This window comes from Botrytis cinerea, chromosome 3, assembly GCF_000143535.2.
Source record: "Botrytis cinerea B05.10 chromosome 3, complete sequence".
NCBI classification, from domain to species: domain Eukaryota; kingdom Fungi; phylum Ascomycota; class Leotiomycetes; order Helotiales; family Sclerotiniaceae; genus Botrytis; species Botrytis cinerea.
Genome location: NC_037312.1, coordinates 1,510,578 through 1,534,416, shown reverse-complemented (window position 1 = coordinate 1,534,416; position 23,839 = coordinate 1,510,578). Strand labels below are relative to the sequence as shown.

Sequence of the window (23,839 nt, the reverse complement as noted above, 5' to 3'; positions counted from 1 at the left end):
AGGACTACTTCTGATTTTATAATCCTTTTCCTCTTAGATCAACGCGGTCAGACTTGTTAGTGAAGAACTCGGAGCTGCACGGCAACGAGGCGGTGTTTTGAATACTGAAATGAAATGCGCAGCTTAGAGGTCCCACCAAATACATACTTGTCTGGATATCGATCCTTTCAACTTGCCAAGCCACTCTCATCAGGCAGCTCAGATTGAGTGACAAAAGCAATGATTGCATAAAGACTCAAGAGAACCGGGCCCATACAATGTAATTAATTAGCCAAGTCTTATGTAATCGAAGAGAGAGGGCAGTAAGGGGGTGAAGGACAATCAGTACAACACTCGACAGTGGGGCTTACAACAATATCCGCCGACTTCATAGATGACAATATGGGTTCAGAGATTCTGCTCTCGCATGCCACATATGATGAGAGCAAGGGGCCCATGTCGTGGCTAATATATGGAGGTAGCTTTCGTTCCTTGACTTTGTGTTCCTGAATCTCAAGGGGGGTGACGGGGGTCGAGAATATCGAGAATATCGAGAAGGCCAAGAAGGTCAAGAAGGTCGAGGAGGTCAAGAAGGTCAAGAAGTACATATCGTTGTACAATGTTCCTCTCCTTTCACCCAGTAATTTCAGTTCTCCTGAAGCTTGACTGATGATAGAATGGGTGTGGTCAACCTCACATTGGGTCGAGGATGCTTGTTCGTCAGGTAAAATTGTCCTGCTGGTAGGATATGTCTTCCTATCACTATGTCTACCTAGGTACTGTACTTCTAAATCTGACAGTATCAAATTCCCTTGCTATCTTTCTTTTTCCGAGAAAAAAGGAAAGTCATAGAGGGATCAGGGTTTGCCTTGTGGCACATTCAAGCGGCGACCTTCAACCAAGCCTTCTTGCAATCTTCTGGTCAACAGCTTGGAATTTCTTTCGTCAAGTTGTCGTGTACTAATTCCCCCTGAAGAAGCTGAGTATCATAGAGGTAAAGGTAGAGATAGAGAAAGGCAACCAGCTATAGTCTGGAGTAAACTTGGCGTCCACCGACCATATGAAGGAGGCAGTCATCTTGACCAATTCAGATTCAGAGTTTGTCCATATCCAGCCCATTCATATTGCGAAGGTTTGCAGAGGGCTTCTTCAAATTTGTAAGTACTTCTGGACGATGGGGAGCGATATCGATAAGAAGATATCTGAGCAAGGCCAAGAGCAGGAACGAGTCGGAGAGAATGACACAAGAGATCATTACGGCATTGACGTTGGGAATGATACTCGTGGTGAGTCAAATTACTTTTATACATCTGAAAAGCATTCTCCGAGTTCGTGTTATTGTGGGAATTCAAGTGAAAATCTCGTCAGCCTTATATGATGTTTTTGGTACTAGGTATAGGTGTATATTGTACTGTTACCTCGACGGCGCCATTACTACATGGTTGAATTTTTGATACCATTTATATGCGGAATATTCTCCCATAACTTGTTTCAAGAGAACATCTTCGGCAGGATAATTCTCATCTTCATTTGATTCCTTGTAGCTACAAGTACTTCAGAGCATTCCTGGAATTCAGTACAAATCTTTCATTTCACTTTAAAAGCTACATTCAGCTCTGTTCATCTTCTAGAATTGTATCCGAAACGGCTGTCTATCAAGCTTGCTCGGAAAAATCTTCCCAGGGCATGATTTTAACTTCCTAAAATTTGAAATCAATTCTTGAATGCCTCTCGTCAACTTTTCCCCAATTTCTTCAATAATTTGAAGCTAGCTGATTAATTTGTCTTCTTACCAAGGGCACACGATGTACGAATCAAGAAAAGCGATCTGCGTTGATAGAGGCGTAGATCTGTCTTTTGAAATTGATAATGGTAAGAGTTCCTCTCGTTATCTGGTAGCCGTCTCCGATCTAGAGGCCAATAACCTGAAAGTGTGCAGTTTTGTCTGTCAATAACGAGAGAATCCAGCTAATTTTATTATCAAAAGCCTTCTATAGATGCGCATCCAGCACTAGATCAAGCTCACCAGCTTTATCGGATGCATCGTCGTGTACTCTGAGAGAAAGCTCACCAGAGCTAGAAACAGAGTCAAATCCGGAAGCAGAAAGCTCTACGACCCTCGATACACAGGCACGTTTTGAATCTCTCTCCATAGCACCCGAGACATCTGGCACACCTGTAACAGCAACCAAGAAGCGGTCTTTGGAGGAAAGTGAGCTATCTTTGATAAATCGGGAGATCTTTAATTCTTCCAAACGTCACAATGGAACTCAAGTCGTGGCGTTTCGTGGGACTCGTCACACGAATTCCAGACATCTCCAGTCCCGCAATATTCTACAAACTGCTTCACTCAACCGGAGAATCCCATTGAATAGCCTTCGTATTCACCAATCAAGTCACCAGATCATACCTTCTCCAATTTCAAATCAATCCAAAGCTACCTGCGCTGATACCAATACTTTTCGTCAGGGTTCATCCATCGCAGCCCCGAATGAAATCATTAATCTTGATGATGATGAAGAAGACTTCCCATCTTTTCAAATCCCTCCCGGAGTCGAAGTCATTGATCTAGATGAGTATGAGAAAGAGAATGAACTTGAGGAAGATGTCTTTGGCATTGACCAACATTCTGGCGCCCAAAGCAACTTCCAGCGTGCTTTTCTCACCGATAGAAACCCTGAAATCAGTCCTCCCAATGTAGAAATTCCATCAGTAGCATGGAAATCTAGTCTTCTCAGACCCGAGAAAACAGTAGAGCTGAAGAATGGAACCTTTCTGAAGATCAAAACAATTGTCAAGGATCTTGCAAGTGATGAAATCTCGATCAGAGGATGGAAGCTCGTACGTACTCGAGATCGAATGCTTGGTGGCATTGCAGGAAAGAAGAGGAATGAACTTGCATTTATTCATGAGGTTGACAGGGACGACAGGCGAGATGTATGGGAGCAATCTGTACATACGATTCGAGTCAAAGAGGTTTTGAAAATACGTCGCTTGATTTGTACTAATAGATTTCTGCCGGAGTGTAGATACAATAAGGACGACATTCCTATGGATATCAGAACTAAAGAAGAGAATGAAATACTGAAATATATAGAGGACGAGATGGTATTGGTTGCCAGAATTGCTTTTGTGGCTAGATATCCAAACGCAGAAGCGAGAGCAAGGAAAGGTGCACTTGTGGATAGACCCAGAGAATCGGGAATTCTGAGATCTTTGCAGAGAAAAGAGTGTACGGAGAGTTACTTCATCGAGCTGGATGAGAAAAAGAGAGGATGGAGAGGCGAAACTATTTTGGGCGGCTCAGGAAACCTCGACAATGGGAGAAATGCGTTCAACTTGAGCTCTCAATACACATACGGCGATGGATGTAAGTTCAAATTTCCTTGTGTTTAGAATCATCTAACAAAAACCCTTAGACTGCGGAGCAGGCGGTATGACCCGAGGCGCTGCAACAGCCGGTCTCAAAGTGAAATGGGGCTTCGATTTCAATGCTCACGCAGGCGAGACATGGCAAAAGAATTTTCCCGGTGCAACATTCCATCTCTTACCCGTCAATGAATTTGCCGCTCTTCCCGATCCACGCAAGAGACTCTGGATCGACATCCTTCACCTCTCTCCTCCCTGTCAAGTCTTCTCGCCAATCCACACGTGTCCAGGACGTAACGATGAAATGAACTATGCAGCTCTCTTTGGCGTTATGGCAGCGATTGAAAAAGCTAGACCCAGAATCGTGACTCTAGAACAGACTTTTGGGATCCTGCATCAGAAGCATAAAGATGCTTTTAATGGGCTCATTTCCTGTTTTACGAATTTAAGTTTCGATGTTTCGTGGAAGGTCGTGAGGTTTCAGGGATATGGCACGCCGAGTCGAAGGACCAGACTGATTATTCTTGCATCTTGGTATGTTTTTCTTCCAAGTTTCGTTTCATATCTCTTCACCATCTTGCTTTCCAACTCATCCACGAAATCATTAAACCTAACCTCTCTCACAGTCCCGGAGAACCCCTCCCCCACATGCCCCAATACACGCACCACGACCCACAGCATCTCCGCCCCTCTCAAACCCCCTACCTCACCCCCAACAAAGTCCTCTCCGCCATCCCCCCCAACGCCCCCAACCACGATCCCTCGCACGAGAGACTCCACCGCACAACCTGCATTCCCTGGGACGGCAGCACGATCTGCCGGGCAATCCTCACCAGCGGCGCGGGCGTCGGTCTCCCAAACGCCAGTCGCGGCATGACGAATCGAGAACTCGCTGCGCTGCAGGGATTCCCGCTCAACCATGTTTTCTACGGTTGCGAAATCAAGAAACAGGTAGGTAATGCGGTGCCTCCGATTTTTGCGCGGAGGCTGTTGGAGAGTGTGAGGAGACAGTTGGAGAGGAGAGATGGGTGGGAGAGAGGCGAAGAGATTGTGCTTAGTTCTGATGAGGAGTAGGAGGTTGGGAGAACTAGCTGATTGATGGATTGGTGTTTTTATTTCGTGATTCGTTTGAAGGATATGGGTCTAAACAAGGTACTGATGAGGCCCCAGTGGTAGAAACTGGCATACAGAAAACATAGGATTATGAGTAGCAAGTTTGTTGTTTCAGTTGAATTTTCATAATGGGCAGAGAATAGTCCGTTAGACTTCGGAAATAGTTCGATGTGATAGATCTAATCTTAATCCAATCCATCGATTTTCATCTGACAGTACAAAACACCCTCAAAAGATTTTATGGGTAAGTTATGGGTGGACATTCCGCACAAGTATTTGGAACCTCGATTGTAAATGTCTAACGCAGTGTGCACGACTGACTGTATTCTCAGGGGGTAATTACACTCAATCCCTCTGTATGTGCTTTCCGAGCATATCAGAATATATCCTGCGAAGCAAAGAAAAAGAAACTCTAAATTAAAATTGCTATATTCCGTGGTATATTCCAAGATTCCTTATTATTACACCTATAACCCTCCGTCTGCATGGATAAAAACATGCAAATCTTCTCTCCCACCCCATTAAACCACACCCAAACAATGATATATACCTCCATCTCCCCCTCGCCTGCCCTCAAATGAAAAGACCCCTTAGAACCCCGCCTCATCAGCCTTCCCATTCGCATTTCTACTCCCGCTCGCCTCCGCACCCCCCGAGTTTCGAATCATGATCTCCTTCGGTTTACTCGGTTTCGCCCGCACCACATTTCGAATACTCGCTTCCCTCAGCTCGGCATTACTAAGACCACTCCTGGGTCTAGAAGCACGGGATTCTCGCCCCGTGTCACTACTTCTAGGTCTCTGAACTCTAATCTCATCATCATTCACCTCTTGTTCAGCCTCTGTGGTATTCATAAAACTGCCCGCTTCCTCCGGCACATTCGAAAGAACGGTTTTGAGATCGCGGTCGAGAGTAGTAGTTGGAGAACCTCCGAGTGATAGATTTTCTGGTTTCCTTTTCGTAGATACTTTTCCCTTCCAACTTCCCAATCCTAGAACTTTCCAAGCTTTCCCAAGAGAAAATTTCAGTTCGCCATCATCTCCGGCGTCTAGTTCGACGAGCGGGCTAGATGATGATGCGCTGACATCGCTGGCATTGCTCCAATTTCTTCCATGTTGACTTGGCCGACGAATTGGACTTACATCGTGACCATGGCGCAGATTCTGGTTTCTGAAATCGGGAAGTTCAGATTGCTGGTGTGGGGGGATGTCGAAGTAGGATTGTGGTTGTTGGAGAGGAGGAGTGGATTCTACAGAAGGATTGCGCCGGCCCGACGATGTCTGAGAATAAGCGGAGTCCGAGGTGGCTACTGGGTAGTATCCGCGACCTTGGGTCTGAGCGCGATTGCTAGGATACGCGTGCGGGGAAAAGGGGGAGTATGGGTTGAAGGAAGGTGGGGTTACGACTTCAGGGCCGTCGTGTCGGTCAGATGAAAATCGTTCGGTTGCTGGATGAGAGTAATTTCGGACGCTACGTGAAGCTTCGGAACTGGTCATTTGCAGAGGATCGGTTGATATTGAGCTCATATCAGATGGTGATGGGTATGAAGGACGATATCTATGTGATCGAGGGGCGTTAGACCCACTGCGTGTTTTTGCTTCCTTGAATGCCTTTGTGGCCTTCTTTAGGCGCCTTAAGATACAAAAAGCGGCAATCAAAATTACGAGTAGAATGAAAGCTGCGCCACCTATGATTCCACCTATTTCTGGTTTCGTAAGACCGCTACTTGTTGTTGCACCCCCACTTGTTGCACTCCCACTTGTTGCTTCGACTTTTGCTATTGCGGTAGCCGTGGGTGTGAGTTTGGGGACGGCTGAAGCTTTTGATGTATTCGCCGCGACTGATGGTGACGCTGGAGTGGAGGCGGTAACTAATGTAGATGTAAGAGTCTGTGTGCGCGAATCGCTATCTGTCGTGGTCAAGGTCTCGGTCAATGTGAAAGTCGTTACTGCCGTGGAATAACAATTATTCAACCCGCAGCCCATGCCATTCTTACAACAACCGTAGTTCAATGAAGCTGGACACAAATATGAATTCACTCCACAAGTTTCGCTGTACGAAACACCAGGAGAAGCGCTACATCCATCAATTTCGCATGAGTAGCCAGTGGGACAACATCCACCTGTTTCTCTATCAGATAAGTCGCAATATAATTTGGCATGTGATAAGAACTTACCTCCGGCATCAATTCCACAAGCTGTATATCCTGATACTCCACAAGCTGAAGCAGGAGCAGCGCTGGTGAGATAACAACTACTAGTACCGCAAGATCTGTTATTTGGACAGCATCCTCCATTCATCGATTTAGGGCATAATTGATAATCGCTCGGGCATTCTGATGCGTCCCGTTTTCGTCCTTGAATTGCCTCGTGTATCTTATCCCAATGATTCGAGCCCAATTTTCTCTTTACGATGCCTGGGTATGATAATTTCGGAAATTCTGTCGTCATTGTAACTTGGGTTGTGGTAGTTGCCGAGCAGGATTCTCCGTCGCAAACTTTATCAGCGGGGTAACAATCGCCATCCTCGTTATTTGCACATCGTTGAATACCCTGGGGGTATTGATTGTCGAGTTGATTCATATGAATCGCCATTTTTTCGCGATATGTGGTTTGGTTTTACTAATGCGGGTTGTTCGTCTCTCGGTAGATATTATCCTGCAAAATGCTCTTTGAATGCTCCCTATCGTGAGCGTAACTGTACAACACAAGCATCTAACGTCTGCCGATCTTTTTCTCCAAAGGATTTGAATGCTGTGAGACCTCAAGCTGCAGTATGCAAGTTGATATCGGCCCGCGAGGTTTGCACTTGTGAATAGCGGGGTCTGTACCAAAATGTCATGAAGCCTGATTGTTTCAACGAAAGGAGGGCTTCGAAATTTAGATTGAGCGATTGTGGCCTCTTGGTCGCAGGAATAACGCAGGATAACGAGGGAACGATCGCGATTTCCCACGCTGTAAATCCCAGTAGAACAAAAACAAGGGTATATATCGCAAAGGGCGCCTCTCACGGATCTCACGTCGAAAATTTCAGGTTCGTTGAAACTTGATGCAGGAACTTAAATCATCGATACCTGAATGACAAAGATAAGAAGAAAAAATGAGAAAATATCAAAAAACCGACAAAATTCTTACTGAGAAATCCATTTAATCACAGATGGGCATTTGACACAGTGGGAAGGTTGTCCCGCTGCTGAGGCTCCATAGCACTTATCTCAGCCTCCCAAGTTTCCATTTTGGGTTCGATGACAAGCATAGGCTGATATTTGGTAGCTCTGGCTGATTGGGTGTTTCTGCCACACAGTATTGGGTGTCGAGACAATTCCAGCAAATCAGAGTGACTAGGGGTGGAAGACATCGAAGATGAGTAGAAAGTACATAGATGCAATTAGCCAGTAGAAGCGAAGGTGGTGTTGATCGTGTATGCAGGACTATAAGGACCCAAGAAATTGTCATCGGACGTGGCTGGTGGTGTGGCCCGGAAAAGAGCAGCAGTAATATGTGAGATGATATGTATGTACGTAAATTGACATGTTGGTCAGAACCCCGCGAAGGAAGGGCAGTGAGATAAGGATGACTGCGATATGAATGTGATACCAAACAATTTCCCCACTCTGCACTCGCGTTGTGTAAATGCAAAATACAAAGAGACAGACAGGACCTGGTGGACTTTGGCTGTCCTTGAACTATATAATTGACAAACACGAACTGCTGCACACAGAAAATGCTTGTCGCACCAGCTTGGCTGCCAGCATAAATCTCAAATGGGCAATCATGACCGAAGCTGTCGCTTGTCAGCTGCAAGTCTCTATGCAATGGTTCAGATACGAATTTTCTTTTTCCCACATGTCAATTGGTGGAAATGCATGTTCTTCATGCGAGAAAGCGGCGCAGGTCCAGAAACGCTCTCTGTTCAGCCCCCAAATCAATAAATGTCAGAGTTGGCTGCATCACAACATGCATTCAGTGGGTTAGCACATGTGGAGATTAGTCATCCAATTGATAAACATCGCACAGATCAAACCTAACCGGTTAACGAGACAATGGCCACCAGCTTCTCTTCCTTGAATGTTCAACATAATTGTGGGAATTTATACTCGAAACCGCACAAAGAACCTGCACACTGCTCGTCTTCCCGCAAGAACTGGAAATATCGACTTAAGGCCACACGATGATTGTCATGGATGGGATAAAGGATCTGAGATGAAGGCAGCCACCGCTAACCCTGCCTGTCCATACTACGTCCCCATTACATTTGAACGATAATGAAGAACTGCTCCTCATCCAGCACAAGGGAGTGTTGGCTATTCCCATTGCTGTGTAGTTGAAGTGATGGGAGGGACACCATACTTGGACAATCTTATGGCTTTGGTACACCAAGTCTGGTCGGTCTTCAGCTGCTCACTGCTTAATTGCAGGGTCAATATACGCAAGTCTGGGTCGCTTTGGGTGACTGATTAAGATGGGAAGTCGTGGAATGTTAAGTATTTCCTTACTTCTGTTTCTCTTCGCAATGAACCTTCTTTCCAGGATTGGATTCGAATAATTTGGCAACAAGCCTCTATCGATTAATCCGTCCACTGCTCAACCGTACTTTCCAAATGTGTCGGGACTCGCTCGGTCGTTGAGAAATTCCTATTGCTTATTACTTGCGAGCGCCCACTTCACAACAGCATATAAGATCTTGCCGTGTTGCGTTGATAAGTCTGCAGGCCTGGAGAAGTGTCTTTGGCCATAGTCTGTTAGATCAAAATGAAGTCATGATATGCAAACATGAAAGGGTTTTCTCTGTCCCTGATGCTTTAGCACTTCATTTTTGGGAGCGAGATCGGCTAGAAGCAGGAAGTAAAGTGTTTCAAGTATTCACAAATTGAAAGCAGAGACTATCCAATATACTGAGATTTCATTGTACGCTCCTACTATCTCAATTACTTGCTTCAATATCTAGAACAATTGTTTGGGAAGTCACTGCAGAGAGACAAATGTGAGTTAGAAGGTCTGTAAGTTGGTGAATTATTCTTTTTGCTAGGCTTATTATCCTTATTGGTTCCAGAATATCAATGAAACAGAAGGTGCAAGTCAAGAATCGCCGATGCATAAGGTTGGCACTGGTTGCTATCACAGTGATTTTGGGTTTAGGAAGTTGCGTGGGAGAAAAGTTCACGTAAACGAGTATAAAGGTCCATAATTCATCTTACATCTTCGTTTTCAATCACACAACTCATACATTACAAGATTCATACACAATTCAGATTCCAACATTCAATTCTAAAACATTCATACCACCTATTACGGTTGCAACAATGATTCAAATCAAACAATATATTCTCAGTGCTCTTGCACCCTTGGCCGCGTTTTTTCCTTCCTCTCCTAATCCAAATCAATCTGCGCCATTCGCGCTGTCCCTTGTTTCTGAGAATAAGCATTGGAATGGTTCATATATACACGGTTGTCACACTGGAGCTGCTCGAACTGCCCTTTGTGCTTCCCCCAAGTGCCATGTTCGTCATGAAGAAACCTCTCCGGTATGTTGTCAACCCTTGTGATCAAATTCAACATTCTACTCATACCAATATCTGAGTTTGGATCAATTCCTAAACTCATAGAAGCGATGTACTGATACGAACATTCAGACTACCTTTTTCTTCAATGTCTCTGCTCCCCTCAGCTTCGATCGTCCCTCGAGAAGTGTTTCAGGATCCTTAGTCTTCAACTTGCCATATAATGCGAATATGATTCTCTCCCAATCGGCAACAATGGAGTTCAATCTTTATTCGCATGATTTTGCCCATCCTTTATTTTCATACCCTCCCGACACGGAAGGTATCTTTATCTTTCACGACGATCGCTTGTACCTCAAGAACCATAAACAGCAGCGATGGTACATCTGCGATAAATACTCACCTTTCCCTCCATATACTTATTCCACTCTAGTTTGGTATTATGGCGCTGGAATTCCAAATGCAGAATGTGCCAAGGTGGAAATCAAGAGGAAATTTATTTAATTCGTCGGGGTCGACTTGAAACAATAGAACAGTGACTTCTAGGGTATGGGGCAGCTGAGCTTTCGATAAAAATCATCTTGCTTAATTCCAGAAGGGAAAATCAGGGTGTATCAGCATATTTGAGGGCATTATTATCCGAGAGACAGTTGTACTCTTGGGCAAGCGTTAGTTATGGAAATATCAATTTTTAATCGAGTTCTAATACATTAGGTGCTACTTCCCTTGATTGTATTTGTTACTTCTCTGGAACGGAGATTTGTGAATGGTGACTGCTTCAGCTTCGGCTGTGTCGTGGTAGACTTCTTGGGTAAGTTTCCTCCATTTGCGATTCAGTAATTCACGGTTTATGTCAGAGATCTCTGATCCGGATTCTTTACATTACATTTATGCGATATTTTCACGACTCTTCCCAAATTCAGGGCGTAGGAGCTGGTCCCAATAGATTGCATAGACGTGTTTCTGTCCCGTCAAGGGTCTAGATTTGGCCCCGATCACGCCTTCCTGAGCATGCCAAGCCCCCAAAATGTCCCCTCAGGCCAACACAGTATATTTTGATCCAATTACAAATACACTAGTGCATTTTAGTATTACGCCCCCATTAATTGATATGCGGGAGCCCTCTTGCTGTGAGGGCCGTGCAGGGGAGATTTCCTAAATTTAACTTGACTATAACTTAGCCGAGCTGAGTACCCAGGAACTTGGAATGTCTTGAAGCTGACGAGTAATAATCATCGTCTGCCGTGCGCCTCTTCCTCTGATTCTCGAATATATCGCCAAGCTACAATTTGAAGCCTATCACTTTTAAAAAATAGGACGAAGGTTCTGAAGTAACAAGGATCTTGAAGGGCTTCAAATTATGCTTCTAAGACACTGTATTCAGCGCTCCTCTTATTGTGAGCCTCATATTAAGAAGGCGGAGATATAGTTTCTCTCATTTATTGAAGGCATCCGTAAGTTGATTCAATGACTTGTCTGTTTATTCGTGTCAAGAGATGTATCTGAAGCCTATGCAACTACTATCTTGAAGAAATATTTGTCAGGGGCATCTGTCTGAATTGTGTGGTTTCAAGAATGCGTCCATTCAAGAAGAGTCATCGTATGTGCAATGTTCTGATATGCCAGTGGCATTATGCCACGCATTTCAATCAGATTTTTTTTTTTTCAAAATTAACTTTCATAGCTTCATCGGGCAAGAATAGATACTACCGACCTCTCGCGACAAGGACGCCGACTCTCACATTCCTGCTGGTAGCCACATTATTGCTCATTGCACTGCTCGAATATTCTTGTCATGTAATTCCACAACACTCCGGGTTCGGATCTGCAGCAGAAGAATTTGTCAACACTACACGTGCCAAGTTGAATGGGAGAGATGCAGATATACATCGAAAAAGGGCTGGAGAAACCAGTATGTCGAGTGGGGAGAGCCTTTCCACTTCAACGGGCTATGCGGCATCTCCTTCTCCAACCACAAATTCAGCTCCAATGACTTTATCTGAAAAGTCTACCACTGACACAGTTTCTTTGACCGGTACCGAGTCTTCATATTCGACTACTACGGACAAAACAAACGTACCGCTGGCAACTAAGATTAGTGCTACGTATCTGACTCCCGGTAGATCTCTTTCCACAAGTATCAATGCATTGTATCTAACTCCAATTACAGATAAATCTACTCCCATAAATTCGTTCGCTCCAGACAGTACATATTTGTCTCCAGGGACAGTCGGTGCAACTAAAATTAGTGGATCATATATTAATCCAGACTCTACCCACTCATGTATGGATTTCATTGTTCCTTGTTATGAAAAATCTGAACTGTTCAAACCCCAAAGTTTGATCTCCACTTACTGACGAGCCGATTTAGTCCCAACAATGACATTCAGCACAAGTGCACCTGGGATGATTATTTCAAGTAAGTCTGAAAAGCACAGTTCAAATGATTTGAAAAATGGTCTCAAAAAATTGGCGCTGACTACATGTAGATACTAATCCAAAAACCCCCTCGCCAGTCGTGGTGCCTGTGACGAGTGAATATGTTTCTACCATCTATATTCCAAATCCTACCATCGCAGATAAGGGACCATCACCTAGCAATCAAGATGCTGCAGAAAATAAAGCTCCATTTACCTCCATGCAACAAGTTCCGGATAGCACCACTATCGAAGTAACTACACTTACATCAACTTCTCGTGATCCTGACGGATCTTTAGTAGAATTGATCATCACATCGTCTCTGGTACGTATAGTACCGTCAACAATCAACGGGCCTCAGAATGATCCTACCCCCGCACCTACTGGGACAAATTCAAATGACTTGAGTATGTTGATAATCGTATCAACGTTCAAAAGTGTTTATGAAAGTACCATCTTTCCCACTAGCTCTAGTACTATCGTCGATAGACCAGTAGCAACGAGTGCTAATTCAAGTGGAACTTTCGTGTACCATAGCAACGGCGTAGTTACTGCACCAGATCAGATCACTTATCGACAATATCTCACAGCATCGTTTTTACCACTTTTCTTGACTATCTTTTATGCTATTCCATGGCGTATTCTGGAAAATACAGTCCGATATATGGAGCCTTTCTATCAACTGAGGCTTTCCTCGCATTCCACAGAGTCTGAAGCTATACACATAGACTACGAGAGTCCATCGATATTCATTCTCCCCTTTAAATCCTTGTCCCGGAAACACTTTATGATATTCGTGACAAGTCTGATCTCACTCATTATGCTTGCAATCGCACCCCTCGCTTCTCAAGTCATGATAATAGTCGAAAGTAATTATTGCGTAGGAACTGGCCTTGAAACCTGCAATAGTTGGGGAATATACCCTAATTTTGCACGGCTTCTTGAAGGACTTCTAGGTTCCATTGCAATATTCACGCTTTTCTTGATAGTTATGGGACTGCGCCGAGATAGTGGAGTATACAGTGAGCCATTGAGCTTAGTTGGGCTAGCAGTCATACATCGCAAGACTCCCCTTTCATCCCAGGCAATGGAAGATAGCCAGATAGGATTAGAAGAAGAGATCCGCATCCCCTCTCTAAGATATACATCTTTAATGACAGCAGAAGGAGAGACGGCCACTGCGACCCAAGAATCAGCTCTCTTGAGGTCTAAGAGACGAGAAGACTCGAAGAAGACATCCCTAACAAAGGTGCTGGAAGGAATCAAGGCTCGAATACTCCATATTTGCATGCTTTGTTTGTTGTGCGGCATTCTTGGCGTGGTAGCTGCATACTACCAAACAAGTGCGGATACCGGATTCAATCGATTCATGAATTCACAAGGCTTCGGAGTTCGATTCTTTATGACGGCTCTTGGAACGGGAACCAATCTTCTGTGGTCGCGTGTTGACGATGGTTAGTCTCCGAATTCATCAGAAGATGTTGATTTTCGCAAGATATACGGTGATTACTAACTGAGACATAGATTTCCGTAAGATGGATCCTTATTATCAGCTCCTTCGTGGCAATGCCAAGCCTCAGAATTCCATCTTAGCTCCCGTGCATATGAGTCCCTATTCAGCGCTTATTCCTTGCGTCGGACGGAAACATTATCTCGTCTCTTGGATTTCATTTTGTTCGATTCTATCAGAGTTCCTACCAATAACTCTGGCAAATATACCGTACAGTAATACGGGGACGTTTTTAGTGCTCCTAACATGCTTTTACCTCGCAATGGCTATACTTTCGCTCATGATTATTGGTGTTATCTTACTCCTCCTTAGATCTCGTCATAATGTCAAGAGTCTTCCCAGAAAGCCTTGTACAATTGCAGCTAGACTGGAGTATCTAGCTCCAACCGGCGAGGTGGACGATTCGAACTTATTGAGAAGTCTTGATGGACTTGACTCACTCGAAAGGGAGGAGAGAGATGCACGGGTCATTTCAAGGGGTAAACTATACAGTATGGGTATTGGCGAAGACGGGAAGTTGAGAATCGATGAAGATGAGAGGATCGTGAGTAAATGGAGAAAGGAAAATCGGGACGGTGAAGATGTCTAATGTTTGAATGCCTTTGATGATTTCCAGAAACGCTCATCTAGATACAACATACATTGAGTTGTCGTTACACCAGTTACAGCATAGAGTGGAGGATAGATTTATGGCTATCGTGGTCATTGCATGGTTTCTGGCAGATATTTGATGCTGTGGTCCGTTGGTTAGGTGCGAGGTGGCGTAATCATCTACCCGATACATGACGGAATTGAGACGATTCTGTCGGATGGGAGCATACCTAGGTATGCATGGATGAATTTGATAAGCGATTATATGTCGATTTTGATATGAAAATATATAATAATAATTTGTTGCTAGAGCTAATTGCAAAAAAAAAAAAAAAAAGGAAAAGTATTGTTAAAAGTATGGTTCACGTGGGTGCTAGAGCAGGGGGAGCTAGGCTTAATTAGTACTAGTAAGAGACTCTGACTTATAGCAGAGCCCTTACTTCCATAGCTAGTGAGAATGTACTTAGTAGAAGAGATCTACGAATGCCCTCTTATTCTACCCTATGCTTCCCACCATACCCTGTAGAGAGTCATACTTGAAACAAGTATACCAATTTTAATGCCTTGGCTCTCGATTGACCGAAACTCCTAAAAGTCAAAAAATGTTTGTATATCAACTTAAGACGACAAGCAATATGGTGAATATACAAGAATTTCACAGGTCAATTATCTAACTTGATCTTCCTTCTCCGCTTTTCCCCATGCATATGACTTTTCGTACAATGCGCGAATCCCAGCCTGCTCTTCCAATTCATCCCACAAAGCCCACTTACTTTTTGAGTGGCTCGATTTACTCTTCCATTGCCAATCACTCCTCAGCCATTGTATATGCTCGGGTAGTTCACCTTGGGACTCCTCCCAGGTGCCTACGTCGGTATCTAGTAATTCTTCCTCCAGCTGAGCATCCCACGCGGCGTCAATTCGCTCGTCAGTCCAGTTATTCCATGGTGATACCCTACCTTTATAGGAAATCTTTTCCGCTAATTTATTTATAAGTCCAACAGGCCAATCTGTTATATCACATTTGTTGAGAACAAACGCCTCGAGTTGAGCAGAGAGTTCATCAGCGAGACCATCTTCCTTCATTTGTAGCCACATCTTTCCTAGAAATATTCTATTGTTGTCCTTATAAAATTGAAGCTTAGATTCATTGAGTAGTCTTTCACGACGGTTTTCCGCTTCTGTGAGTTCGGAGGACTCTACAACCTCTTTGTTCGTCGAAAAGAAACTAATTGTGTTGATTAGTATTGAAATAGAATGTAAACCAACGAGATACTCACTGCCATAACTCTCGACCGAAGGAAGAATGAATTATACCATCGACATGGAAACTCTCAAGCTTGAGGCCTTTTCTCAGGGCCTGGAATAAACCATGTAACGAACCTCGATATAAACAAATGTGAGTCAATGTTAGATGTCGCAGCGAAGAAGCGTGCCTAAGGAGAAAATTGGTCAAATCTTTCTCGCACAAGGTCATATTGTCGAGTCGTAAGCGAGTCAATGAAGGCCAGGTAAAGACCCCCAAAACCTTTCTAAGAGGCACATATTCATAAGTTTCGAATTTGCAGTATCCGCCGGTAACCAATCCCAGATGTAAAGTTTCCAGATTTGGCGCTGATTGCGCTGCCCTCCACAGTCCAGTCGAGCATCTCTTGTTAATTTTTCCGCGTGTTGGTGAGCACCTTCTGTCACATAACAGCTCTAGACTCTCAAGGTCACGGAAAGGCTTGAGAGTATTTTCAAGCCGATTTAAATCTTGTAAGAAAAACAAGGCAGGAGCTGCATCGTGGGCAAAACGACGGAGTTTTACCTTGGAATTCTGTGCAGCTAGCATAACCGTTTCGAGTTCTCTTGTCTTCCAAATGCCTCCATAAGCTCTAGGAAAGGCGACTTTCGCCCATGCGCGGGTTAAGGCTTCCGAACTGAAATCAGGAATGCCGGTTGAGAAGCGAATGCAAGTGACATTGTTCAAATGCTCAAATGCCTTGGTCATCCTTGTAATGTCATCGTACTTTTGAGCTGCCTTGTTCCACAATGTATACCACTGTATGCCAGGTTAGTTAGTGACCGGTTCAATTCTAGGATAATCAGAGTCGCTAAACTCAAAATGGGGATTCAATGGGTACGATGCAAGCAAACATTGCAAATCGTAGGCAATGGAAACTCGGGCAACTCACAGTAAGGTATTCGGATATTATATCTGAAATAACAATGGGCTCTATTTCATCATTTTGTTCCACAATGTATCTTCCTTCATCATCCCATTCAAATGCTTCTCGGTAGTCCTTACGAAGAACGCGAAGCATGGCTCTTATAGGCACAAACCCCTTCTCGAATCTGATCTTCTTGACATTTTTCAACATTTTCGGATGTTCTCGAGAGATCATTTCCAACTTTTCAAGATCTCGTCTGTTGAAGCGAAATGCGAAAGTTTCGATAAAGTGTTCAGACCCAAGTATTGCAAATTTGCTGGAGCACAACCTGAAATTCTTGACATCCTTGGTATTTAGATAGCTCATTGCTTGATGCCAGATCTCAGGAGCTATTTTTTTATTAGAGTCATTGCCGGCCAATGAAGCTGATGTATCATTCTTGTTAGCAGCCAACTGATCCTGTGTAAGAGTTAGCATTACATCAGGCACTTAGAAGTGAAGAAAACTATCAACCCACCTTTGACTTGTTATGCAATTGTTCTTCCGATTTTCCTGATTCTGATATGTCCAAGTCATCTAGTTCTATTATAGAACCCTCAAACTCGAGTGTAGACTCCGTGGAAGTCGACATTATTCCGCAATTTGATCAATTCTTTTCTTCGTTATAGATGCTTGGGTGTGTGCATTTGAACTTCAGAAAAAGAAAATATCCTCAAATTTATATTTCGTAGAAATAATGTCAAGCACTATTCATATTAGTCCAAGATCAAGTGAAGATCGCCAAAAAATTTCCCGTTCTTCGTTGGATCGAAGAACATTTCACTTGGAAGAGTCATCACAGCCAAGAACTGTCAGAATTAGAGTTTAATAGCTTATTTCATTAGAACACCAAAAGTAAAACCTAACTAGCTAATAGATCTAGCACGGTGGACCATCAAAATCTGATGAATGAAATGATGGTAGTGCCGGACTAGATCCCATGAAACTGAAAAAGCCTAACCTTATTTCAAATCCAATGGACACGCATGCAGGGCATAAAATTCCGAATCTAGCTTGTAAGAAATCTCAGATCCGATATTTCGAATTTGAGAGTCCCGGGATTCTCGAGCCGTAAGAACTTCTATCATTACCTACCAATTCCGCTTGGAAAAATGAAGTGTTGAGGAACTTGCAAGATTGTCATCAACTTTACCAAAGCCGCAATAGTCGGCTTGTCAAGTGGGCCAACCAGTTCCTAATCACTTCGTCATATAGCGATTTTCTCATTGTCATCAAGTATATTTTAGACTTCCTAAACCTTATTCATATAACATTCTCGGATTATCTAATATTTACTCCCTGGTATAGATTTTATTCTAAAGATGGTGAATATAAAGGTCAGGATTACATACGTGTATATACATAGATTCATCAGTTATAGTTTAAGAGTTATCTCCATGAAACCTCGAACAAATGAGATATGCTGTCATAAATGTCACAAGGCCAATATGAGAATAGCCTCAAGATCAGCAATCAGATAAAAGACCCATGCCAAGGAAAAACGGTCTTCCTAGTGTGATCAAGACCCGTCTAGGGATTGATCACATGACTAGCTATTCTTCATTTAATAGACAAGAGTCTAGCGCATGACATATGCTTTCTATTATTTCCCTATCCGGCTGAAAATTGCTTATAGTGCGAAATGCAGAGAAAGGTAAAAGAGTCACCTAGCTAAGCTACGTAACTTAAGGAGAGATCACAAACTTGGAAAATCAACGATCTACAAAAAGGTAAACGTCGATCTGAATTAGAGATGGTCTAGTGCTCACTATTAGAAATGGTATATAAAATAATGATGGCAAGCTATACCACTAAGTCGTCATGCCCTTATTGGGCATGAATCCTGATTTTATTATGAGCTATATACCTTCTTTGTACTAGCTCCTTCTATATCCAAGCTCCTTCTCTATTCAAGCTCCTTCTTCTCCATACAAGCTCCTTCTCTATCCAATACTCCATGTTGTGAACTATAGATTATTGTCACTTAGTTTCAATTACTAAATCGAGGGGTTGCTACCGTCTCTCAACACCGCGACACCACTTCTTCAGCCAGGGTAGTATAAATATGGTTTCTCTTCCCAGCTCACCTTTTTTCTCCTCGTAATTTACAACATCAGTTGAAACAAGTCGATCTCTACAAGTCTTGGATATCTTCACTTTTTGATTTATCACCCACCAACCTCAACACCAGACAACGCTTGTGCCGGCATTGGGAAACCAGTTGTTACATGAGTGTTTGCGTAACAAGACCAAGACTTAAATGTTTCCAAATCCCAAGAAGAGCTCCTAACAAGATTACTCTTACCTCTTCAACATCCAGTGATCGCCAGCCTATCTAAGGTCCAGACTCTGGGAAAGAAAAGATAAAATTCCATAAGCCATCCATCATGCATTTTTCTAAATTCCCATGAACCTTCAAAGTTTACAAAGACTAACCCTTTCCAATAGAATTGCTCACTCTAAAAGAGCAGAACTTCCAAACTTCAAGTCAACGAAACAATGGTATCTAGAAAACCATTCGAAACATTCCGTCCGACCCCCCCCCCTAAAAAGAAAGAAAGAAAGAAAGAAAGAAAGAAAGATAAAAGATCAAACAAACCCATCCCAAATCTCTACCCAGCACAAAAACACACAAACATATACACCCAACCCTCTTCTTTTAACAATCAACCCATGCAACCAATACAAGCACCTCCAATCTCCAAACCCACACAAACCCAAGTCTTTTCCTCCCCTCCTATCCCATCCCATCCCATCACACATCTCACCTCACCCCACAACCCCAAAACCCCATCCTACAAACCCCCTACCCCCTACCCAAACCCCGCACTCGGTTCCCCCCCTTTTCCCCACACCAACCCAACCTAGCGCACTCAGCACACTCTACCGAGCCAATACCGAGGGTAGCGTTGCCGGGGTAGCGTTGCCGGGGGCCGAGTATGTACCGTACAATAGGTAGGGGGTATATATTTTTAGCACTGATGCCCGAGGATCATCATATCATGTACGCGTGTATATGCGTATATATACACACATATCATCCAACTTCCCTTCACATTCCCCTCTCTTCACTTCTCCCATTTCTCGAAACTCGACCTCATTATCGTCCCAATCTTCATGTACGTCTCACAACGTCAAGAAAAGGAAATTCATCATCATGGTATCAAAAAACATAATACTATACCGGTCACCAATCGATTCATTCATTCAATTATAAGAGCTGTTGAATGATCAACTTTTGTAATTTAACTCAACACCTCAAGCCTATCCATAATGTGGTCCGGCTATCTATCTTTATTTCCTCTTCATTATATTCTATCCCAGAACCTCAGTCGCCGCCTGAGAGTAAGCCATACACCACAGACCCATCATTCTCATTCAACATTTAAGACAAAGAACTTGAATGCAGACGTCAAATCATTTATCGAGCACCAACCCATTCCAACCCAGCCCAACCAAACCATATAAGAAGCGACGCCATTTTTTATTCCAAGACATGATTCAGAGTTTCGTCCATGTCTAACCTCAAATTTTGCCAAACGAGACTAGTGTCAATCGATAGTACCTCGAAATTTTAGACCAGAACGCCAATTTATTCACCATCCCATTCTAATAGGTACCAACATTGCCCATTGAGGGGTTCATCAAAAGCTATAAGATCGAACCATTTCCCAGTACGCCATATGCCAAGTCTTACTTGGGATTGTCAGCTTCCATCGACCAAATATGAGAATGATCAAATGAAGACAACTCCACATCTAAAGCCATCAAACATAATTAGATGCCCAGAACATCCATGTAAGGTTGATCGAACAGCGCAAGATTATCTCCAGGTTGAGGGCTAGGCATTCTGCTACCGAATCCCGGAATCTCTCTACTGAATAGATCCATATCATAAAACCCTCCCGATTCCCCGCCATCGTTGTAGTTAATGTCCAAAAACTCAAACATATCATTTGGATCATGGGCAACTTTCGAGCCCGTTCCACCAAGAACAGCGTCACTATCTGGAGGTGAATGGGCAAAGTGGCCATTGTATATCGCCGTTGAACTATCAACGAGAGTTCCCAAAGACTCGAAACCATTTAACTGGGTGTCGACTGGTGGTGTAATCCTTTCATCCATAGACCGCTGTGCGCGTTCGAGCTGTGCTCGCTTCTTCTCATATGCCAAAGCGGCTTTGCGCTTAGCATCTTCGCGTCTTGCCGCTTCTCTGGCACGGCCTATGATATCTTCCATGCCTGCTTTTCGAACGGCTGCCTCTAAGAATTGAGTAGCGTAATCCGCTGAAGAGTAATTATCGCGCAAACTCTCGAGAACAGTCATGCATAGACAAAATCCTTCTAGAGCAGGCTGTCGCTCATTCTCCTGTGGGGACCTGACCAACAGCAAATGAATAATGATGGCTGGAAGTAGAGCTGTCACGCCTGTAGTAGGAAGATATCTCTCCAGATCATAATTATGCATATCATGAACAATGTTCGTTGTCCCAATAGCAGCGTTGGTCACTACTTCACGTGAAAGCGCAAAAAGCGTTTGTGGTTCCGGTTGGTTTGGCCCTGCAGGTAAAACTCGTGGCCTGTGCAAGGCAGAGGTCGCAGTGAAATATATCATGTGTAACAATGAACATGCCACAAACAACGGTTGCCCACTGTTTCCTTTTCTCAACTCATTCGAGTAGACACATGCTTGGGGAAGATTTTTCTTCCAGTGATCGAGTGCCAGATCGCATTGCTCGACCTCTTCTGACGACGCCGACTTCTTGGGAAACAGCATAATCTGTGATGTAGTGCTTTCAGATTGACTAGAAACACCTTGATGTCTTCCGAGGACCGAGTACTGAGCTACCAAGATTTGGCTGATACATAGACACAATTCAGCTTTCGAGATACACATGAGTGCCAACTCTCGCTGAGCCTCAACATCTCGTATCAAAGAACAACTCGAGGAAATTATAGTAATCCGCGGATCGAGTGCCTTGATCTCGAAATCGCCTTCAACCAACATTGGTACGTCACAGTCTTCATCCTTAACCCTAGTCGGACGTCTCATTCCCAATGCGATAAGTCGATCTCTCATAAAACATGACCACCATACTCGTTTTCTTAGTTTATGGTCGGCATCTATTCCCTTCGGATCTCGATGCAACGCAAGCGTATATGCATGATCAATCGCTCTGCCCATCCAATGCCAAGTGTCTTTGTGATCCTCGGGCGTTTCGTACCAGTATGTCATGAGAAGAAGAGATTGCACTACAGTTAGCATGTCATTTTCGTAGTCTAGATCATACAGAACCTGAATATAGTCAGTATTGCTCAAAAGAAGCACATGCTGACTTGTTACATACTCTGGCCCTCTGGAAAAATGCTTTCCTCGCTGCTTTCCTCGTACGGTGCCCAGCGCGCTTCAAGCTTTCCATGTCCACAAAAGCTGTTCCAGAAAACATTATCGATTGGAAAAGCAAGAGACTCATTGCGCCAGATCCCCCTTCATCATTGATTATCTGTAAAACTTTGTGTAATTCTAGAAGTGGCATATATGGATAAATGTATTCAATGAAGGCTTGGAGCAAAGCGTTTCGTAAGGGAGGTTCGGGAATGAGTAATGCGCTTTTCGCCCAAAGGTAGTCTATATCGACAGAGGTCATTTTCGAAGGGAGGGGGTTGATGTAAGCCGGAAGTGAATGTTTCAATGAAGGCGGTGGAGACGATGCTAGACGCGTGCGAACCAGATCGCCGGTCATAGAAGCTCGATGCGCAAGCTGTGCCAGCTTTTGCCCATCGATACTATCGACTTCTTTCGAATGAAGGGCTGACTGGTCTGGTATTGTTAGTATGTGATCCAGCACAAATTGTGTTCTGAAAGAGCCTCTGCTTACAAATTGAGTGAGGTACATGCTCACGTATATGCTGAGATTGGGATGGAGCGCTGGGCCCAGATGCCCGTCTTATCTCATTATTTGACGCTTGTGGAGGGTATGCAATACCATCCGTGTAGGCTTGGAGGGGAACTGCTTCGGCGGCGACATCGGCACTACCTCGTTTGGTTCTGCTCGTTGCATATGTCAATAAAGGAAACAATTTTTTAAAATTATGACTTTAATTGTTTGTAAAACTAACCTTCTCCTTTTACTTCCAGGGACTAAGCATTGTATTCCATCAATTGCGCAGTTGTTACATACTCTTTCTCCAGCGTCGTTAACGCGCTCACTACGCTCCACGTCACATCGTACTTTTCGACTTCTACAATTTGTACATGCGATTGAAGAACGTTTTTTCTTTTCGGGCACCGCGGTTTCTCCTCCATCTATTGACTTCCTCTTTTTCGACTTAGCACCGGGAGATTGTGGTTGTGATAGTTGGGCTCCGGAAAGTTCTCCCATTGCCAAATCTCGTTGCTCCTCGTCGTGCACAGCAGATTGCAACAAGCTCAAAGATGCGGGATCCATTGTGTTACTGCTAGAATTGTGTGAGACGTGTGAAACAAGAAAAAGGTATTGACTAAGTACTCTCGAGGAGTACAGGAAGCATGTGAAAATCGACCAGGTGTAGAAAAGCCAGTAATTATGTAGACGAGGATGGATGAAGGGGTCGGTTTGGCATGTGATCTGAAGAGAATAATACTGAGATTGTATATTTTAATTTTTGCTTCTGATTCCACACTAGTAATCTCCCAAACCAGAATTAATGATAATGATATGGCCGAAGAAAAGATTAAAAACGATCGGAAGGTGTGGAAGGGAGCTCCCAACTATATAGGGTTGTAGAAATTGTACAGGACACTAAAGAAATAATATACCTAGCACCTGGTATTTATATTTATTGGAGAACGCTTTTTTGTGGAGGACAGAGCAAGGATAAAAAGCTTCTATCATGAGGGAAGTTGGGAGATCGCAGGCATATGAGACTAAGTAGAAACAGAAATTTGAATCGCGTGGATCAAAATCTTATTAATATCTAATAAAAATTCCTGATAGCTCAGTGTAAATGTGATGTTACTTCGCACTCGAACCTTAGTTCTGACTTATCACAAAGGGCATTCCTCAACACACCTGCACCTACTAGCAGGCCGAGTGCCGGTACATGCCAAAGGCAGATGCACGGTAGCATGAGGGAATTAGAACTGCTTCAACTTCATCCATCTAGTATTTGTATGAAGCCTTTACTT

At 43.6% G+C, this 23,839-nt stretch overlaps 6 protein-coding genes across 6 annotated transcripts; 3 read left to right on the top strand and 3 right to left on the bottom strand.

Annotated features, from left to right (window-relative positions):
* Positions 1-1,447: 1,447 nt before the first annotated feature.
* Positions 1,448-4,654, top strand: BCIN_03g04600 (hypothetical protein). Its single transcript, XM_024691960.1, has 4 exons — positions 1,448-1,851; positions 1,967-3,349; positions 3,399-3,882; positions 3,975-4,654. The coding sequence occupies exons 1-4, from the start codon at positions 1,785-1,787 to the stop codon at positions 4,420-4,422; spliced, it is 2,382 nt and encodes a 793-aa protein (XP_024547733.1). The 5' UTR covers positions 1,448-1,784; the 3' UTR covers positions 4,423-4,654.
* Positions 4,655-4,738: 84 nt separating this feature from the next.
* On the bottom strand, positions 4,739-8,179 carry BCIN_03g04590 (hypothetical protein). Its single transcript, XM_001560646.2, has 2 exons — positions 6,638-8,179; positions 4,739-6,583 (listed from the first exon to the last, which is right to left on the bottom strand). Exons 1-2 carry the CDS (start codon positions 7,053-7,055, stop codon positions 5,052-5,054), a joined length of 1,950 nt encoding a protein of 649 aa, XP_001560696.2. The 5' UTR covers positions 7,056-8,179; the 3' UTR covers positions 4,739-5,051.
* A 1,515-nt stretch (positions 8,180-9,694) lies between these two features.
* On the top strand, positions 9,695-10,681 carry BCIN_03g04580 (hypothetical protein). The gene is made up of 2 exons (XM_001560645.2): positions 9,695-9,985; positions 10,094-10,681. Exons 1-2 carry the CDS (start codon positions 9,764-9,766, stop codon positions 10,463-10,465), a joined length of 594 nt encoding a protein of 197 aa, XP_001560695.1. The 5' UTR covers positions 9,695-9,763; the 3' UTR covers positions 10,466-10,681.
* A 640-nt stretch (positions 10,682-11,321) lies between these two features.
* Positions 11,322-14,801, top strand: BCIN_03g04570 (hypothetical protein). Its single transcript, XM_024691959.1, has 6 exons — positions 11,322-11,415; positions 11,646-12,080; positions 12,132-12,245; positions 12,333-12,380; positions 12,451-13,833; positions 13,904-14,801. Exons 2-6 carry the CDS (start codon positions 11,876-11,878, stop codon positions 14,476-14,478), a joined length of 2,325 nt encoding a protein of 774 aa, XP_024547732.1. The 5' UTR covers positions 11,322-11,415; positions 11,646-11,875; the 3' UTR covers positions 14,479-14,801.
* Positions 14,802-14,964: 163 nt separating this feature from the next.
* BCIN_03g04560 (hypothetical protein) lies at positions 14,965-17,427 on the bottom strand. Its single transcript, XM_001560642.2, has 4 exons — positions 17,151-17,427; positions 16,658-17,092; positions 15,761-16,524; positions 14,965-15,708 (listed from the first exon to the last, which is right to left on the bottom strand). Exons 1-4 carry the CDS (start codon positions 17,262-17,264, stop codon positions 15,147-15,149), a joined length of 1,875 nt encoding a protein of 624 aa, XP_001560692.1. The 5' UTR covers positions 17,265-17,427; the 3' UTR covers positions 14,965-15,146.
* Positions 17,428-19,735: 2,308 nt separating this feature from the next.
* BCIN_03g04550 (hypothetical protein) lies at positions 19,736-23,570 on the bottom strand. The gene is made up of 4 exons (XM_024691958.1): positions 22,792-23,570; positions 22,551-22,720; positions 22,020-22,492; positions 19,736-21,967 (listed from the first exon to the last, which is right to left on the bottom strand). Exons 1-4 carry the CDS (start codon positions 23,118-23,120, stop codon positions 20,450-20,452), a joined length of 2,490 nt encoding a protein of 829 aa, XP_024547731.1. The 5' UTR covers positions 23,121-23,570; the 3' UTR covers positions 19,736-20,449.
* Between the last annotated feature and the right edge of the window lie 269 nt (positions 23,571-23,839).